This window comes from Falco punctatus (genome assembly GCF_963210335.1).
Source record: "Falco punctatus genome assembly, chromosome: 5".
In the NCBI taxonomy this organism is placed as follows: domain Eukaryota; kingdom Metazoa; phylum Chordata; class Aves; order Falconiformes; family Falconidae; genus Falco; species Falco punctatus.
In genome coordinates, this window is record NC_137584.1 from 9,607,345 (window position 1) to 9,628,016 (window position 20,672).

The window sequence follows — 20,672 nt, forward strand, 5'->3', positions numbered from 1 at the left end:
CTCCTCTCTGGGATACATTTCTCGTCTACTTCCTTGAGGGCATTTTTGCCCTTAAGTATCATTTATGTATCAGTGCCAAATTTCCACCTGTAGGATAACTACAAGTTGTGCTGATGAGTTTACGGAGTTTTTGCGGAAGCTTTGCCTGCTTCACCTCCCAAGGAAACTAGGTATATGAAAATTTAAACTATGGTAATTCTGGGAGACAGAGTCCAGAACCTTTTTATTAAAAGTTTACCACAGCATATTACACAGATTTATAAATGTATTATAACCAATTTAAAAATAACTTTTGTGAGTCTCCAGCCAAGTGTGGGTTCATGGTGAGAGGGTTCAGTGAGCTGAGACTCCCTTCCAAAGCCAGCAAGAGAGCATCCTCCATGATGGGAATTAAAGTCTACATCAACGTTTCAGCTCATCTTAAAATGAGGGTAGAAGATAAAAATTTTGATGCCTTTTTTTTTTGCCATGGAGGTGATCAGATGGGATAAGCAGTCTGGCATCAAGATGCTGCTGAGAAGTCTAGTGTCCACCTCAGTGACAGCAGAACCAACCTCTGAGGTGAGATGGAAGATTGCACATCAAGGTAGAGAGCCCGGAGAAGGCCTCATGAGCTCGGCACCTCTACTACTACTGTGAGACTTCTTTGTTAAGTGGCCACGCACCAGATGAGGGTTGCTTGGCCTCAGCAGCCAGAGGTGAGGTGTAGGCCATGAATTCACAACATGTGCGTTAGCGGTAGTTCATCGCAGGGAACGATGTGACTGCTGCAGGTTATTCCGACGCCGAGTAGCAGAGAAAGGGCGTGCTTCCAAGAGGATAGATTTGGTTGTGACTTCTGGCAGCTGGTTCTGTTCAACGACCACAGTGAGTCAGAAAGCTGGCAATAATTAGTCAAAGATAGTGGATGTGGATAATGTTAATGGGGATTAATTACAAGAGGCGGTTGGCTCTCTGGTAGTGGAGATGCTGTTAGGACTATGGGAAGTGTATGAAGCTGACTTTAATCGTCGAGTTGCAAGTGCCAATTACAGCAGCAGTTGAACATAGTTGTAAAGGTATCCCAAAGGCTAGCAAAAACTGAAATTGTATTTACAAGTAGATGTCACCCTCTGTGATGAAACTGCAAGGGGGATCGCTGCCGCCCAAGTTTTAAGCAGCTGATACTAGGTTTCTCTGGCTCTCAAGGCACTGTCCCGTTCACACTTGCATGATCACAGGGGTGTCAACTTATTTTTTAAATGCTGGGTCTTTTAAGTGAAAACCATAACACTCATCTGATGAATGCTTCAGTATTAGCATTGGTTGGTGCTTGAGGTCTATAGATCTTGAAACACATGAAATAATATGTAGAAAGCAGCCAGCAGCACAAATGTTGCATTCTTACAAAATGCCATGACTGATTCAGTTTATCACTAATAAAAATAGCCTCGTTTTATATCAACAAGCATGGAAGATACCAACTGTCTCCTTTATTTTGGGAAGCAGTTAGACAATGTGTTTGGTATCACATATCTCTTTACGACGGTGCATCTGTCATGTTTAGCAGATTGATACCTTTTATGTTATTGGACCGTGAATAAAGGGCTCAGTTATATATTATTTTTTTTCAAAACTGGGTGATCCCCCCTCCCCTCCCAGTAGCCCTATTTTCACCAGGTAAGAACAAGATAGCAAGAAGCTTTATGCCCAAATCCCATTTCAGGATTCTTTTCAGTGCTTTTCATGCACGAGCCTTCCTGTTCCTAGTACAGTCTGACAAATCCTTTGATGGCAGTATCCCTCAAGCACTTTTAAATACATTTGTTGCAAACAACTGCAACCGGCTCTTGACTACCTGTAACGACTGGTTAGAGTTTAGAACACTGTAGATGTTTGAGACGAACCCTGGATCTCCCTGACAGGCGTTAATGTATGTTTACCGCCATTTAATATTACATTGTTTCAACTTCTCAGCAACTTTGTACTTTCTATTTTCCAGGTGTTCTTTCCACATCAGCTCTTCCTTAATTGGTCTTTCATGTGGCCCTGAGAAGCTTTTATGATCATTATAAGCATTTCAGAGTTTTATCGTTATTTGCTGGACAGAATGAAAAATCAAATAATTCCAAGGCTGAGCAAAAATGGAGATGTATTAGGGTTTGTTACAAACCAGATAGGATTTATCTTGGCCTCTAGAACTTCCTAACAAAGGATATCTGCATTGGACATACGCCATATTTCATATACTATACTTCACTAAAAAGACATGTGATTTTTTTAGAAGTAAAGCACAATGGCAGCCTGTGGTTTTGTTTGTTGCAAAGGCTGTGACTATGCTAACAAATTAAAAGGTGCCAGGGTGCAGAGCTGAGGGCTTGAAGCCCACTGCTTACACTGTTAGACTGTGGTCAGCAGGGTCCCTGCACCCGCTGCAGGCCAAGCAGCGCTCTCCCAAGCAACCCTTGGCATGGGTCAGGGGTTAGCTCAACCCCAGCTGGCAATGCAGGTGCAGCCACCCTGTTTTGGTGGTTAAAAAAGTTTAATAATATGGACATGGCCATCAGCATGAGGCAGTTGGCCTCAGAAATAGTGTGGGCACTACTAATCTTCAGTTTACTGGTATGGGTAACATTCAAAACTGAGGAATACAAGTACTCCTTACCTTCTGTATACTGGAATTCAAAATTTTGTTGCCTCCAAGTATGCCGTGACCTGGCCTCCTACAGAGAGTCCTACGCTATTAGAAACACCCAACAGCCAGTGAACCGAGAGGCATACACATCACTCTCCTGGAAGGAGAAAAATTCAAGGACGCTGGCTGCTGAAAAATTTCAAGACAAAAATCAGGGTTGGGAGTATATGGGAACAACACATTTCAGAGCTAGACTCGATCTGATGAAATCTTGGATACACAGGGAGTGGCAGACTGTAAATCAGAGTTTCAGTTGAGTGTTTTTCTAATTTTACTTGAATGTTAATTACTTAGTTTAGATTAAAAGACCCAAATAAAGGGGACTTAGGACTTATAATTTGGACTGTTTCGCTAGCACTTGTAGAGGACTTCAAAAGAAAAGGACTTTGAATGGAAAAAAAACAAAGCAGAGGTGCCACTATGTTGTTAGAATTTAAGCAGCATGTAGTGTTTTGTTTTTAAATGGGATGAGGTAGGTAGGTGAATTACTTCCCGACTACTTCGAAAATAAGTTTTAAGTAACAACTTAAGCAGCACCAGGGCTCAGGTCTGGGCATTTGAAATCAGCTGCCTATGTTGTTAAGACTGTGAGCAACTGCTGTGCAGGGTCTGAGGAAGAGCACCACCATCATCGTAGAATCATCATAGAGTGGTTCGGGCTGGAAGGGATTTCTAAAGGTCATCTAGTCCAACCCCTCTGCAACAAGCAGGAACGTCTTCAACTAGACCAGGTTGCTCAGAGCCCCATCGAGCCTGACCTTGAATGTTTCTGGGGACGGGACACCTACCACCTCTCTGGGCAACCTGTTCCAGTGTTTCACCACCCTCATCATAAAAAAAAAAAATCTCTTCCTTTTATCTAGTCTAAACCTACCCTCTTTCAGTTTAAAGCCATTAGCCCTTGTCCTATCGCAGCAGGCCCTACTAAAAAGTCTGTCCCCGACTTACAAGCTCCCTTTAAGTATTGAAAGACTGTAATGTCTCCTCAGAACCTTCTCTTCTCCAGGCTGAACAAACACAGCTCTCCATCTGTCCTTACAGGAGCAGTGCTCCATCCCTCTGATCATCTCTGTGGCCCTCCTCTGGACCCTCTCCAACAGGTCCGTGTCTTTCCTGTGCTGAGGACTCCAGAGCTGAATGCAGTACTGCAGGCGGGGGTCTCAATAGAACAGAGTATGTTCAACTTCCTCAGGTGGTCACATATCCAATCTTCTCTTACAGTGGAAGTGACTTCGCTCCCCTAGTCCCCATCTTGCAGTCCATCCAACTGAGAGATGTAGGAAAAGAAGTTGCCAGGGAAGACTGAGGCAAAAAAGTTGAGTGCCTCAGCCTTCTCCTTGCCTGTTCTTACCAGTTTGCCGATCTGGCAAAAGGAATGTCCTGCTGGGGTTTGAGAACCTGCTGTAATGTTTATGGTAACCAGAAAGGTCAATACTAGAAGTTCAGGGGGAACCTCTGTGATTTTAAGTTACTGACTCAGAACTCTGGTATAAATCCATTCTTCCTTAACTGGGGCATTTAGCTGAAGAATAGACAGCTGACCTAACATTTTCCTAAGGGACTGTCCAATTTTTTTATTTTTTCCAATTTTAAATGGCTTTCCTTTAGCATAGGTGACTTACCCCGGACTTCCGCTAGTTCATCTGCTACTTTCTCATTTTCTCTCTACACTCCTTGTTCATCCCTTAAAACAGCAAAACGAAAACGAGAAACACCTGACAACCAGCAGGCTCTGCAGGAAGCATGTTTGGTAATTCATTATGCAACTCTCTTTTCTGTTCGTACAAAACAGATTTTCTAGAATTCTCTGAAATGTAACTACATCCTGAAATTTGAGCTTTGAGATACAAAGATTAAGTCCTGATGAAATTGTGATTAACAGGATCCATGTGATTCTTTCTTTTAAAACCTCGGTATTTTATTTTCAATGTTACCTAGATTTCGTGTGGATAATTCCTCTTGCAGCTCAACAGAAACTGCCCTTGTTCTTTTCAAACCCTATGATTTTTATAAATTGTATTAGACTACATGGGAGAAATAATGTTTTCTATTTTTATTTCTCAAAGTGTGGGAATTTGGTATTGTTCTTTATTGCTCAGATCTAGAAGAAAGTAAAGTGTGAAAACCTTAGCTTCCATTTCTAACAGATAAAACTTAAAACATGTCTCAAACTGCTTCTTAAGAACAAAAATAACTTGCATACAAACAAAAAGGACCTTGGTATTTTTACAGAAGGATTTTGAAGGGTCCCAACTCCTCAAATGCTGACATACAGGTTTGTCGTGACTTATATTTTAACTAGGCGATTCAAACTGTAGTTGTATTTAGGTGAAAAGGTCAATGAATCCTACACAGTCATTTCTCTTTTACAGCACTTTCAAACATATATACAAAAAAACCTGAATATATGGACTAAATAAACGTAGCTTTATTATAGCCAGAATAAACAACTCTAAAATTAGAACTATGTTAAAAAATAAATACCTGTGTATTTCTTTAAATGCTCAATCTCATCTTTGTAAGACATCATTTTTCTTTACGTTAGTTGATTAAGTTTTAGTGTTACTCAGTGCTGAAGGGCCTGCCAAGAGGCAATTAGTAGTAAACTTGATCTGAAAGATCAAGTTCAAATTTTTATTTGATCTTGGAAGTCTGAGCATTAATAAAATGCACGCGTGCAGAAACTAGTAGTGTGTTAACGCTCCACAGCTTGTTGCAAGAACACCCATTAGTGATGAGCTGACCCAAAGCTGGGTGAGAATGTGTGTAACAGTAATTATAAAATAACATTCACATTATTTTACTATTAAAAATGTAGATATTTAATTCCCCAACAGTAGAAGTTTCTGGGCATCTAAAAGACTTCTGAGTATGCCCAAAGCTGCCTGCTGTGATTAGCCCATAATCCACAAATCTCCTTGTCTCGCTTGCACATCCCGTTCAAGGAGCATTTCCAGAGCATGCTTACCAAACTAGGTCCCAAGCAGAGTGGTGGTTCTGCCTTCCATCCAACGACTTTGTAGCTTTCATCTGCTCTGGTGCACAAGGGGATCCAACTTCCATTACAACTCTTCCACAGGGAAGAGAAAATAGTATTTTGTACTTCTGAAGAGAACGAGCTAGCCACCTTGGTAAATATCCTTGAAAGAGGGTTCTTCTTAGCCCCTGTTAAATAAGCTGCTCCACTTTGCATGGGAAAACTGCACATTAGTTGAGCTACAGTGATCACAATCTTTTAATCTTGTGGTAGGTCCTCACCTGGGAAAAGGGAAGCACACGTGCCAATCTCCATCTTACGTTAGTATTACGTTAAAAACAAGGAAGCAAACAAAAAAACCCTTAACCAGCATCACGTATATGCAAGGGTCATTTGTGGTCCAATCACAATTCCTCTCTCTGGTACTCTTAAAACCTGTAAAATCAAGAGATTGAGTCAATTAGCAGTTTACCTTACCCAATTAATATCTCAATTAGTACACCATGCCTACCTGGCACACCAAAACTCTTCTACAGTTTACCTGGGCAAATGAAAAATATAAATAATCCTTTCAAGGCATTAAGTAGATTCTATAGATGAATACAAAATATTGAGAAATTGGGATCAGAAGCCCAGTATTTTCTCAGAAGACTGAACAATAAACGGAGATCAGAATCTCAGTGATGTGTATTTCACGGATGATTGACAAATCATATATGCTACACAAAGTAGGCACTGTCAGCCAAATGGTTCAATGCTAACAGCACTAAAATCTTTAAGTGCAAATATTGGTACCTCTTGCACTACATCATTACTATTTTTGGGAAAGCAGGTATTTCAGCTATGTAGAAATAAAAATACTTTGCAGCTCTAAATGAAATCAAACAACACTAGAAGGAAACACTCAGGAAAAACTAAGGATTGTCTTAAAGCTAGCAACATAGCGCAGCTGTGTTGGATCACACTGATGATCTTTCTAATTACATATGTATACTGTCACTGGATGATGTTACCTATAGAAGTGTTCAGCTCTTCTGAAGACTGCTAAAATCCTTGCTTTAGCAATTTCTGAGGCAAAAGTGAAGGATGGCTATATTTCCTGATGGGGAAAACCATAATTTTTAATTTGAAATCTTTCAACTATTTCAGTTCTTGAACTATGTCCTAGAATTTAAAGAAGATCCTGCTTTATCTTCTCTGAAGCAGAGAAATTCTGTATGCCATACTTAAGTATTGCCTCCTCCAAATATTTTATTCCCTTACCTTGGTCTTTAATCCTTTTCCTAGAGTATTTTTTCTTCACCCTAACTATTTTCCTCATATATTTCTGAACTCTAAATCTTTGGAGGTAAGATGAAAGAGTCAGTGCAGTATTCCAACAAAAGATGTGTCATTGTTTTGTTTCACTGGCTTCATATTAAGAGTTCTAGAAAAAAATTACCATATTCTCAATGTTGAATATGTAATAAATAGAATGTTTGGGGTTTTGTTTTTTTAAAAAAGATTTACTACCAGCTATCAAATAGAGCTTTTTTATTCTTATATTGGTTTAGAAGCCCATAAGGATAACAATATGACAGAATCTCTCAAGTTATTACACAGATGTAGATCTTTAATAGTCCACTGTATTAACTTCAGGGGAGTTCCAAGTCTATACCGAAGCTGCTGATAACCAGCTGCATTCTGAAGAGTCAAAGAACCCCTCATCTGTATTTTAAAAAGTTGCATTTCTAACAGGCTACTATTGTAATTCAAAAAAAATCAAATCCAAAGCCTTAATCACAAATGGCCCTCAAACTCGGTTAAACAGAAATCTAGATTTTCATTTAGAGAAACAGAAAGATAAATAGTCACTGAAGGACACTTAAATCATGTCTTAATAAACTTAATAATTTATCAACACAAATAAAATCCGTCACTTTAGACTTAGAACACTAATATGAAACCAGTGAAAGAATCAATGCTACACCTTATTTTAAGAGTCCTGCTCAACAAAAATTGCCTTAGCATATTGAATACCTTTCTAGTAAGTATAGTAGCAGCAAACTTTTTCAAAAGTTTTCTCAAAGTAATAATCTAAGAAAATAATTGTCAATATACAAAGCAATGCAGTAAACTTTTTTTTTTCTACTCCTACTTTCATTATGGAGCAGCTCTCCTCTAAAATACACCCTGTGCATTCATTTTATTGAAAGCTCCACTTAACCACCCCCACCCCCTCTCCCCGTAATCCTTACAATTCTCAGAAAACTTTGGAGACATCAAATGGACGTGAAACCGAACATGGCAATTATCCAAGATTCTCCGTGAAGAAAAGCCCAATAGCAAACAATTAAGTACAGCAGTTTAATCATTTTCTCAAAATTCTCTGGATAATTAGGGAATGTATTCAGCATAGAAAGTTGTACTGTCAAACTGATCCAGTAAAAATGGAAGGTCTTTCATAAAATACAGGAGCACAAATTAAATTGCTTTAAAACAAAACAAAGCCAAACCCAAACAAACCCCCACCATAAAACGGGAGAATTCCTTTATTCAGTAGGAATTACGTAGGCCTAATTCCTAGTTTCTCTTCATAAGGGAAGTTTTTTGTACTCAAAAGACAGAATAGTGAAACTGGAAGAATGTCATGGTTGGTGTAATTCATATTTATTTAGGTAACAACCCTAAAGAGGTTTTTAGGGTCACTGGATGAAATTCAAACTCATTTACTGCTCAAAATATAAATGACATATAGATCTAGTTTCAGAAGCTCGACAGTAGATTCACTGTTTCTTTTTAAACAAAAATGAATGATGTCTTCATAAGTGACTTGATTTTGCTTTACTCTTCTAGCTGCATGAGAGAACACGTAAGAAACATGCTTATCAGGTTAATGTATTTGTGTGCTTTTATGAAAAGTTAATTTGTCAGTGCTGATGGTGGTTTGCGTAATACAGATAACTAATTCTATGCTACTTTTCAGCAACAGGAAGAAGGAAGCAAAAGGTGAAATAGTGTGTTTTGGTTGGAGTGGGCAGACATCCATCTTCTATGGTAATTCATGCACTGAAAAAGGAAATAACGGTAAAGAAAAGAACATGCAGTCCACTATTTTATATCTGATGCGGGCAGAATGCACAGCGGCTAAGCACTCTGTAAGGAACTCCTTAGTTGAAAGTTCAGGGTGCAGAAAGGATCTATTCCTGGCATGAGGCATGAACGAGTATTTAGAAGAATTCTGATGTGAAGCCATTTAGTTAAATTTTATGTTATTGTTTAAAACTGCAGAAGGAATTTACTCATAGTATTATTGGATTTTGGCACACTTGGTTCTTTCTGCAGATACTTAATATACACGGTAATAATAAAAAAAGTTGGCTGGCCTCCTAAGTACCATTGCTCACTTCTTGCCCTTTTAAGATTAGTGGTTGGTTTCAAGAGTAAGAATCAACAGTCACAAAAAGGCAAGGAACTGGTGGTGATAATTCTCACTTGAGGCGACAAAACTCCACCAAAAAAGAAAAACTAAACCAAAATCCCAACCAAGCAACAAAACCTGAGGAAAGCTTAGCTGATGCTTTATGGTGCTCTCAACCAACCTCCCTCCGCCAACATCGTGCTTCAAATATTTAGCTACATTGTTCAGCTTGACAATTTACAAACCCTAAATGCTTTCCTTTGTCTAGAAAGAAAATGAAAAGAGCAAATTTCACAAGAAGCAGAAAGGACTTTCATGTTAGGAACTGCCACCATTAAGTTTCAAGTAACACATTTTCTGGTTGCAGGCTATTAAACCACACTGATAACTGATATGAACAATTATGACAGGAAAAAAGATCAGTAAAAAACCTCCAAAACTATTAAGATACAGAAAAAACACGAAGAAACCAAAGATACTACATCCTTGTCTGTCAAAAGTAACGAGTAGTTCAAGAGAATTCGAACATATCTTTATATATAAGGCCAAGGTATGGGGGGGACGGGGAAAGAACCCCAAACCAAACAACCCTTGGGATCAGTCCATAGCTGACTAAGTTTTATGTTTCAACTTCATTAACAGCAAAATCTAGTAAACTTTGTTCTTGATTTTTTATAAAATTATTTTAGTGAACATGTATGAATGTTCACTTTTGAAAGTCACAAAATAAAATAACAGGACCCATTATTTGCAAAAAGAATACGTAAAGCTGTCAGATGTTAAAACAGTAAAATCACTGGATTAAAATAATCAGAGATTTTCTTTTTAACTCTAACAGTTATTAGAGCTGAAAAAGGAAAATAATTTCATTGCTACTTTTTTTTTTTTTAAACGCAGACCTTTCAGAGTAGAAATACCTCCTAAAAAACATTAAATCTCAGCGACAAAGCAGAACTGATGTACTTTTTTACTTAAGGATAATGTAAGATGACAAGATCACACGAAAGAAAAGGCATTATTTGAAAGCAAAACAATCAAGACAGTAAAAATTCCGAGACAAGGATATTCTTCTCCACTTGTGTACGTAACAAACACATCCTCAATTTAACTGCAATAGGGAAAAAAACCACTGTTAGAATATCTCTGAAAAATTACTGGAGTATTTGTTTACTGCTGCAGGAATTCTTAAGACTCATTCTAACATGCATCACCAAACAATAATAATTCTGCATCTTGTGGCTCGTGTGACTTCCACCTTAAGCCACAAATAAACAAGAAGCCCCATCGGATTTCATCTGTAAAAACAAGTGGAATGTATGTTTGTAAAAGCTGTTTATTAAATATTATTTGCAGTGCTGTGATGCTCAGGCTCAAGTCACAGACTGGGATTCCATTTTGCTTGGTGCTCTACAAAAATTGAATAAAACACTATCTTTATTTTACTGTCAAAACACCAAAATATTTTGATTCTGTGGGCTGTATTTTAAACCGCACCAGAAAAAGTTATGAGTTGCCAAAAGGATGGGGAAGTTCAATATATTCAGGAGAGTTTTCCTCTACTTTCAGACTCTTTAACTGTTAAAATTTCTCTATTCCTTGCTTTATAGATTTAGTGATATCATACATAAGTATACTTTCCTTTATGTAAACATCAAGGGAAAGTAAAACGTTAATCACATTATCCATGTAGCCCTTTGTTGTGAGAACCACCTACGAGAGATATTACAATACATACTTTACATTGCTAAGAAAAGACTCAAGTCACTTTACTTTAAAAATCTTTATTAGATGGTAGATATGATTTCATTGCCATTTCAGTTATGTGAAGCATGGATTTAAAATAAAGCTGAAACAGAGTGGTTATTGTTCTAAAAACTGGGAAAAGGGAGACACCCGTACATTTTTAAATATATAAAGTGAGCACAGCTACAGATTAAGTGATCAAATCTAGTATGGACAATTTTATTACTTTGATAAAAATCTATACTACAAAATACATTTACCCTAATGATCGATTACACACCACTTGCTAGATTATGATTTTAATGATTTTTTTAGGACATTTGATAATTGTATGTCAAAATGCATAGCAACTAGCTGTCTGCTATATAAACCTAATTTTTATCACTTTTTGTAATATGACTTTATGGAAATACATGACATTTTAGCCTCCGTTCTCTAACCTTTCATGGTTACGTTTATGCAATAAAGCAGAAGGGTAGCTGCAGCAAGCTTTCTCACCCTGTCAAGCACAAAGCTCAAGCAGGAGGCTTGTACACCAAGCTCACGGGCCTTGGAAACATACGTATAAAAATGCTCAACTCGGCCTCCCCTCAGCTGCACAGAAATATGGTTTAAATTGAATTTTGTTAGAAGTTATATAGTTGAGAGCTTCAGGGTCTTTACACACTACACATTCTTTGTCTAGTTTCTATATCATCGCAAACATACTTTTGGTTTTGCTCACAAGTTACACTAGTTAATAATTGGGGCAATGTTAAGTATTAAAAAATGTCAGCTTCCCCCATTTACTTCGATCCCTACTAAATTCATTCTTATTGTCCAGAAACATGTTTGTTCTTGCAAGGCCCCAACTCGACCTGAAAAAGCACAGATGCACTGCAAACCAGTCTTTAGACAAGTAATTATGCCCTTTTAACCCCCTTCCTCATCGGATAGATTTTTTTTTAAAGGCATTTATCAGTGGACATTTGCTTTGGTTTTATTTTCTTTGCCTTTTTTTTACTGTAAGCAGCACAATGAACAGTTACAGCACAAACTAGCACGTTTATTCGGTATCGTCGAGCTAGTAACCATTAAATAAATAAGTTATTTATCCGCTAATCAGACTCCGTACAATGTCGCAGCCTTTCAGGAACCTTCGGTACGTTATTGATCCGCTAGTGAATTACCTGCGGTTCAGCCATAGGTTGCAGGCATCGCCATCCCTCGCTTGTCCTCGCGTTGACAACACTCCTCCTCTTGCCATCGCGCTCAGCAGCCGGAAGATTCGTCAGTCCCACTTGTCTGATGTGCCTGGCTGCAAGAACAATGAATAAAATCGTTATTAGATGTTTGGGTTGGGTTTGTTTTTTTTTTTTTAAAGGAAAGTTCTCAAGCCGCGCACCCTGCAAGCCCTTCGCCCTCCGCCCCCGTGGCGACGGCTACAAGCAGCCAGGCAGACCCAGGCGGAGCTGCCGAGGCAGCCCGGCCAGACAGCGAAGAACAGCGCGTTTCGTGTTGTTTGGGGTTCCCTGGGGCTTCCTCCCGGCTCCAAACCCCCGGCAGGAACCCGGGCACGGTGCGACACGAGGAAGAGCCACCAGCGCCCGACAGCGGCACTTACGCGCAGAGCCAGAGCCGCGGCGCCCCGAGGCCCCCGACGGGGTCTGAGGGAGCCCGGGGCCGCCGGAGCCCCGCGCCCGGGAGGGGCCTGCCCACGGGGGATGAGGGAGCCGCGGCGAGCGGCCGAGGGAGGGAGAGAAAGGGGGAGGGCCGGGCTTCGTCAGCCCGCCTCACCAGCGGGGCCGCGCTCCCCAGGGGCATTTTGGCTTCACTCGCTTCCCATTTCTGCGACACTGAAACTCGGTAACTTCCAGCCTCCCCGCCGCCGCCGCCGCGAATAGCCGCTGCCCCTCCGCAGCCCCTCCTCCCCGTGCGTCGTATCCCTCCGCGCTCCGGCCGCCCGCACCTCGCAGAGAAAGCGCCTTTCAGCCGCCAGCCCGCCGCCTTCCCGCCCACCCCGCCTCTGCCGCTCCGACATCTTCTGCCTGAGCCCGCCCGCTAATAAACACGTAGTGCTCGCCCTCGTCCCTTCTCCCCTCAGCTGGGCAGCACCAGCGGCTGCCGCGGCGGCGGCGGGGCGGGAGAGGGGGCAGGAGAACGCGGCTCCCCCCTTTCCCCGCCTGGCCGCCCTCGCCGCCGGGCGCCGGGGACTGAGGGGCGCGGGAGGGGGGGGGGAGGGGCGGCGCGCGCGGCGCGAGGGGCCGGGAGGGCTGAGGAGGGGGGCGCGGAGGAGGAGGAGGGGACTCTTTCTCCGGGCGGAGGGATCGCGCTCGCTCGCGCTGGCTGGCGGCGGCGGCGGCGGCGGCAGCGGCGGCGGCGTTGGCGGCGGGTTGCTGTGAGTTGTTGTTTCCTCCTCCTGCCCGTGGGTTGAATGGTGGAGCCGAGACTCTTCCTGGTGAACGAACAGTGACAGCTACCGGGCGGGCGGACGCGTTTCGCTGGGACCCGACGCTGCCGCGGAGCGCGGCCCGAGCCCCCCCCCCCTTCCCCCCCTCCCCTCCTCGTTTTTCGCCTCGCCATGTCCGGGGACGGCGGCAGCAGGCACACGGCGGAGCTGCGAGCGGGTGAGTGCCGGGGGAGCCGCCGTGCGGGGCGGCGGAAGCCGGGCGGGAGCCGGAGAGGGGCGGCGGGGAGGGGGAAGAAAGAAAAGCCCGCGGGGAAGGGGCGAGCGCCAGCCCTCACCGCCTCTCCTTTCCCCTCAGAGCTCTACTTCCTCATCGCTCGCTTTTTGGAGGACGGACCCTGCCAGCAAGCGGCTCAGGTAGGGATGGATGGATGGCGCCGCCGGGCCTGGCGGGGAGGGGGCGGCCGGGCAGGGCGGCGGATCGGGCGGCAAGCTCGCAGCCTTGTCCCCTCTCTCTCCCTTTCGCCTTTTTTTTTTTTAAACCGGCCCCCGTCTCTTACCCACCCCCCCTTTTGTTGTTGCTGCAGGTCCTGATCCGAGAAGTGGCGGAGAAAGAGGTAAGCGGCGCCGCGCACCCGGCGCTCGCCCCGCCTGCGGCCTCCCTCCCCCTTCCCTCGCTCTCTCCCGCTTCCCCCGCCCCATCCCGGGCGCTGCTGGGGGGCTCTTCGGGGGAGGGGAGTCGCTCACGGGGTGCCCTCTCTTCCCTCCCTTAGCTGCTGCCCAAGCGTACGGACTGGACGGGCAAGGAGCATCCCCGGAGCTACGAGAACCTGGTAAGACGGGCGGCCGGGGCCGACCGCGGTGTGCCGGGCAAAGTTTTTATTTTTTTTTCTCCTCACTCTCCCTGAGCAGCCCAATAAAAAAATTGAATTTCCCGCAAAAAAAAAAAAAAGCCAACTTAAGGAGAAAAAAAAAAAAAACCACCCACCCTTTAGCGATTATTTTTATGTTTTTAAAAAAACACAACCATCTCGGCGCCTTCCTCCTCTATCCCGCTCTCGGCCCTGAGGGCAGACGCGGGGCTCGCCGGTGCCACCGGAGCGGGGCCGGCGGCGCGGGGTAAATAACAACAAGCGCCCTAATGCGAGAGCCCCGGCCTCGCCGGGCTGGGAGCTGAGGTACGTCATGGCCGTGGTGCGGGCGGGCGGGAGCAGCGCGGGGCGGGGCCAGCGCGGGCGGCAGGCAGGCGGCTGCGGAGCCGGCCGGGCGGGGGCGCTCTCTGCCGCGCCGCCCGCGCACACAATGGCCCCGCTCCGCGCTGCTCCGGCCCCCGGTGGCTCCCGCTGCCCGCCCGCGGTGGCCCGGCGGTGGCCGGCTGTGGGGCAGCGGGCGTGGGTGACCGGGGGATCGGGCCCTTGGTCGCTGTGCTGAGGCGGTTCTCTCCTCGCAGTGCTGTTAGCCTGGGTTGGGATCTGGATGGAGGGTTTGGGGTTTGGTTTGGGGTGGCCTTCCTGGGTCGGTGTGTGCCCGTGTGTGTTGGGAAGGTGCGGTATGTGGCTTGGCGGTTTTTATATACAACGTATCTGGGGTGTGGGAATAACTGGACTTGTCAATTTCATGTCATAAAATTCAGTTATGTGGTTTTGGGGGGTTTTTTTGCCCTCTTTTTAAATCTCCCTGGGCATGCTTTTCATCTCAGGTGTAGATGGTGTATATCGGTGATTAAAAAAAGTATTAGTTGCTGTGGTGTGGCTCTTGCTAGCAGAGAGGGGCCAGGATTTTTTTTTTTTTTCTTAATGTGTTGTGAACTACAGTAGTTGGGAAAACAGCAATTAAGATGTCTGAATTCTGTCTGTTAGCAACTTGTTGCTAGCATTGTTTATATATATATATATATATATATAGTGTTGTATAATTTAGTCTGAATTTCTGAATAGGATTTCAGAGGAAGAGTGAGCCGTGCTTGTAATGTTCATAAAAGCGAGATTTCCTTTCAGGCTTTCTGGTTGGTTACAGTTATTTCTGAACTCCAGTACTTCTGAGACTTAGAAATGTGGATAACGTTTGAGCTCACACAAAAGAAGATGGAACAGTTCCAATCTGTAATGTGTCCAGTTAAGTTTGTTGATATATACATTGTTTTAATTACATTGTTAATATTATAGTATGAAGCATAGGTATTTATTGTAGTACTTACTGCTTTGATTTTCTCTGGATCAAGAGGTGGATTGGCCCAGACATTTTAATGCATGTGGCGTGGAAGAGTTGATAACAGTTGACTTGTTGAAAGCATACTCATACATACCAATACTTTCAATTTTCCTGAAATCAAAGATCATCAAGAAATTCAGCTGGGAATTTCAAAGTGCTGATGTTTTTGCATGATATGTTACATCTGTATTAACTGTTTCAGTGGTCAGAAGTTACCTGGTAAAACCACAAACCTTTCTCATTTGTCCTATAAACTATAAAGAATTGGAGGTGCAGTCTTAGTGTAGAATGGATTTGGGTTTCTTCTACATAGGATATACAAGGATGTGAAGAGAGAGAAGGTGAGGAAAAAGACATTTTTAAAGGTTGAAGTATGAAGGCTTGATAAGAAGTAAGTTTGTTCAGACCCTTCTTTCCAAGAAGCACTTTTTTTTGTTGGAATGCAGGTAAAGACTAATTTAGTCATAATAGGTATGTAATGACATAAGATGTACTTCCTCAGAATTTGGACTTGATCCTGGATATGTATATTTGGAGATGAGATGTCTGACTAGGTCCTTTCTCTTTTCCTAGTCTCTTGTTCCTTTTCTTAGACTTCCTGATAAATGCTTATATGCCCTTTTCCACTTTGTCCTTACCTAGGTGTTGGGGGGGGGGGAGAGGGGGAAAAAACTGGTTACTTTGGTCTTGATGTTTCTCTCCATTCTCTCTGTCTGTTCTTGCTTCAGTTGTCAAAGATCTGTGAACTTTGTATTGCTTGACATTTTAGGCCTGTGAAAGCTGGCATGGCAGGGTGACAGTTACATTTCATAGGAAAGGTGTTTTTCACAATGTCTTGTTTCATTAGGCAAAAACTCATGTATCTCGAACCAAAGAACCTCTGGGTTTTAAGATAGAGGCCAATGACGGGCTAGCTTTCTGTTTCTTTGTTGTTTTTTTATTATTTTTTTAATTTAAAAAAATATCCTAGCTTTAGGATGCTGACTCTTCTTTCTGAAGACTGCGTGCTTTGCCATGTTTTGGTGCCACTTCTCAAACTTGAATGCCTTGAGCTTTCACTAAACTTCACAGAAGGGACTGAAAGGAGAAAAGCTAAGAAATAAAAATACCAGTAAATGCAGCGTTATATATCTGACTGCTACTCTGGGAGGGACTAAAGGCTCTGTGTAACAGGATGGAATTTAATCCTAGGCTTCTGTTCTGTTGTTGGCAAAATCATGCATTTTATTATATATCTGTTTAGACAGGTATCTTTTCAAGAGATGATGGTGTTCCTGGTTTTGTCCTCATTTTGAAAACATCTATTTAGGAATTCTTATTAGGGTTTCTGTTATTAGACCAAAATTCACAACCTTACATTTTTTATTTCTGTAACTTGGTTTGTGCAAATAATGTTAAATCAGATGTGATTTTTCATGTTGTAAATTACCTTCATTTTTGTGTTTGGTCAGTAAAAGTAAATGCTTCATTTTCTTATGAGCACCGTGCTGTGTATGCTTGTGATGTTACAGGAAAAAAACATGAGTTCAGAAATGCTATTATACTATGTTTTATATTCTTAAGTGATTTGTTTTTTTTAATTCAAATATTTCTATATTACGTTTTTCTACAGTCACCATTTGTGGTATAAACCACTTGAATCTTCCTTTGGGAGTGTACCCTTTTATTTCAGAATGCCAATCCCAGTTCTATATGATCGGTATTAAGACTTTTGTTGGTGCTATAACCAAAGACTGTTTGAGAATCAAGTTCCTGCTAGGCCACCTTCAACCTAGTTGTGCCAAGGATTGTGGGAATTTTCAGTAACAGATCTTAGGATGTTTTGTATTCATTTGCATTAGTTGTGAAAGCTTATTAATTGTAAGTCTTCTGTTTTTCTCTTCTTGAAAGACTGAGGATTTCTCATGATGGACAGAAATTAAATTTTAACAGATCCCTTTAGAAGAGCAGGGCAGCCCTGTGAATTGTTTGTAGTTAAAGATGTTGTTTAAGTATTGTGTAGTTAGGCTTTAAAACACCTTTGTTAGGGCCTTGATGCACAAATAAGGTATAGTGCATCATTTGACTCCAGGGTAATTGTTTTTTTCATGCTGCAGTTTCACTCTCTGTGTAGCTGCGCTAATTGTATGCTGTGGATGAAAGCTATGCATTTCTGCTGCATCCTTTGTGTAAGCACAAGTGCTCAAACAAATGCGTGGTTGGTTGGGTAAGGGAGCTGAACTGTCTGAAAAATGAACAGTACAGAAATAATTTTCAGAAGGTTTAGTTCTCCTGTGTGCAGCAACATGCGTCCTGCCACTACCATGAGGGAGATGATGGGAGTGCACATGGAAGTCTTGGGGGAACGTGTTGGGGTTGCCCCTTTTGGGAGCAAAGTGTACTTGAACTGGATGAAGCCAACTGTTAAGATTCACCACACCAATTTAAAGCCAACGTAGAGGGTGGTTGGGATTTTTTTTTTGTTTGATTAGTTTTGGGGTTTTTTTTAGGTGTGGGGTTGTTTTGGGGTTTTTTAGAAGTCTTCCAGGGTGCAGGCATCATAGTGTATATGATCAGAACCATTGTGTTAATTTTCTTTCTTATCCAAAATATTCACATAACTACCATTTTCTGGTGAATTAGATTTTTATTCATGTTGATGGTGGTTGAGGAGAGAGAAGGCAGGGGATTCACATCAAATAGGGGGATGGTGTAACTGGTTTAGTAGACAGTATGCCTCGTTCTCAGGAACTGTTTATTACTATTTTGCTAACATTTGTCCCTTCCTCTTCCCCTGTCCACAGTTATTAAATGGGATTGATTTAAAGTGAAAATGATGAAACACTATGTTCAGGCCATTCCACTGTTCTTTCTTTTCATGTAGCTTTGTATAACCAAAGTTACAAAGAATATCTTGTGGGACTGGGACACTAAGTACACTGACGCTGTATCTTGTTCTACAATACCTAACATAGTAAAGTTTTTTTGGCAGGATTGTGGTTACTGTTTAATAATTCTGTTTCTTAATAAGTAACCAGATGAGTGGTTTGTTTCTTCAGGGGTTCTTGTGCTGTAAAGGTATTTAAAGAAATAGGGAGCAAAAATAAAACTTGTTTTGAATCTGAGAGCTGCATCATTATCTAGTTTTTCTTTACAGTATTTTGGGAAAAGTCTCTGCAGTTGTTTGGAAGGGAGTCTGAAAGACTTGGCACTGGAGATGAGAAAACCTGTGAAATGATTGTGAATCCTTAGCTGTCTTTTTGGTCTCATTATCAGTGCTTCTATTGGACGTGTGTCAACTTAAATGATTTCCTTTTAATTCTAAAAGATGAGCATTTGTTTTCTACAGATTATTCCCATAGCTGGGAACTTAGTTGATGTTAGAGCCTCTCTGTTCAAACTATGATATTTTGATGAGGAGGGACTCTTCTTCATTGTGTGAAGTACCACACCTTTTGTTTGTTCCATGGATAATCTAGAGGATTGGCTAAGTCAACTGTTTTGTGCTAGTTCTTTCAAACTGAGAGTAAAAAACACTGATGAGTGATGGGCTAAATAGCAGTATCAAGTTTCTAGGGTGTACCTTTTATTTGAAAAAAAAACAAACCCAAAACAAGACACCCCCCCCCCAAAAAAAAAAAAAAAATTACGAATGAGTTTAAGATAGGCAAATAGGTACAGGTAATCTAACAGCAATAGTTACAGTTGAATGTGTTGGTCCATAAGGCTGAAAATGCTATTCATACCTTCTCATGTGGTAAGTTAAGTAGTAAGCTTGCAGCAGTCTGATACTAAGGTTTATCTGCTCTGGCCTCACACCTATTAAAAACATTAGGTAGTTGAAAAACTAGTATGTTCTTGGGATGGTTGATTTAGGTCTATTTCATTACAGCAAAAGTAATCTTACGTCAAAATAGTAAGGATTCCTATAGAAAATAGTGGCTAAGTATCTGTATAATTTTAGCTCGAGCATAATTAGAACGTACGTGAGAAATAAACATGCTTAGGAAAAATTGTTAATTCTCTGGTTCTCTGCTCCCTGTTGTTCATCACATGCGCATACCCACCCCCCCACCCCCTCAAAAAGAACTGCTTTAGAGAAAAGTAATTGCACTTCATTGCAATTCCTAATTTTAAAGTGATCAGGCAGTGGCTGGTGGAACAGTGTACTTAGTTAGAATGAGGGTTACAGTTACTGTAATTCAATTTGGAGCTTGTTTTGGGTAACACGTTATGTAGCAGAATAGTTAAAGCTGGGGTAGTTGCTGGGTAGTAGGATTGAGCTCTTGCATCTTGAAATGTACGTGGCTTAGATTTTGTTGATAAATGTCCTTGTGTGGAAATGTATTTTTTGGAAAGATATTTACAGGCAAACTTACAGTTAAGCATGTTAACTGTTAGCATGGGGGGAAAAAAAAACACTAACAACTATACTTCGGAGAACATTTCAGTATGCATAGTGCTTAGAGCAGAATCTGGAATAGGGTCATATTTTACTTGATGTCTAAAACACTGGCAGCAAATAACTGCATTATGTATTACAGATTTAACTAAAGAGTCTAGGTCAAATCATAATTCTGTTGATGCATTCGTTGTGATTCTGATGCTGAATTATTCTGCAGAGTCATGCAGAATGAAAATATAAGCACTTCAGGTCTATTTCAGAGGTAATAAAGATTTGAATGTTAGTCCAAATTAGCTGTGTAGCTGCATTTTTTTATATTCCCATGCTGTTTGTTTGGAGTAAGTAAAGTTGGGTGTAGTAGGTAAAGGGTGTAGTTGAAGGTAATACTGCTGCTTATTTTCTAGAAAATACTATTCTTGCTTAAGATCTGAAAATTTTGTACTTGCTAAGAGACTTCTGATTTTTATTACAGTAATGTTTAAGAAATGTTATTAACGTGTCTTAATGTGAAAAGTCTATTAGAGCAAAAAGAGAGTTCATTATTATACTTAGAAAAGTGTATTTTCTGTGCATTTCTGTTGGAAGAAAAGAGCAGAATTAGATGTTGCAAAGGAAGCCTAATAGGAGGAGGAAAGAAACCAGCTAGAATTTCAGCTAGGTGAGACTGGCAGAGGAAAAAATCTGTGCTGTTTATATATTGTTTGACGTCACAGTTTTGACATGAAATTTTAAAATTGCTGTTTGTAGAGTCCAGTTTTCACTTTTCGTTGAGAGCTGGTTGAATTTTAAATACCTATACATGTTTGGGGTTGGTTTGTGTTTTTTTTTTTTTCCTTTTGCTCTTACTTTTCTCTTGATGGCAAGACAAATTTCTATCATTCTGTTGAGTTGTAATGA

The 20,672-nt window shown here is 41.6% G+C and overlaps 1 protein-coding gene and 1 long non-coding RNA gene across 5 annotated transcripts in view; one reads left to right on the plus strand and one right to left on the minus strand.

The window, feature by feature from the left end:
- Positions 1 to 12,736, minus strand: LOC308064156. 2 transcript variants are annotated; one of them, XR_013928258.1, is made up of 4 exons: positions 12,398 to 12,736; positions 11,964 to 12,091; positions 2,645 to 6,086; positions 1 to 851 (listed from the first exon to the last, which is right to left on the minus strand). It is a non-coding gene; the product is annotated as an uncharacterized lncRNA (long non-coding RNA). The 2 variants fall into 2 exon arrangements; XR_013928259.1 differs by having other exon boundaries at positions 1 to 6,086.
- Positions 12,737 to 12,753: 17 nt separating this feature from the next.
- Positions 12,754 to 20,672, plus strand: part of PHIP (PHIP subunit of CUL4-Ring ligase complex) — a 118,531-nt gene continuing 110,612 nt past the window's right edge. For all 3 annotated transcript variants that reach the window (XM_080388125.1, XM_080388127.1, XM_080388126.1), the window contains exons 1-4: positions 12,754 to 13,400; positions 13,539 to 13,597; positions 13,768 to 13,797; positions 13,954 to 14,013. In XM_080388125.1, coding sequence (XP_080244251.1) covers positions 13,355 to 13,400; positions 13,539 to 13,597; positions 13,768 to 13,797; positions 13,954 to 14,013 — 195 coding nt within the window. In that variant the 5' untranslated portion in view covers positions 12,754 to 13,354. The remainder of the gene's footprint in view (positions 13,401 to 13,538; positions 13,598 to 13,767; positions 13,798 to 13,953; positions 14,014 to 20,672) is intronic.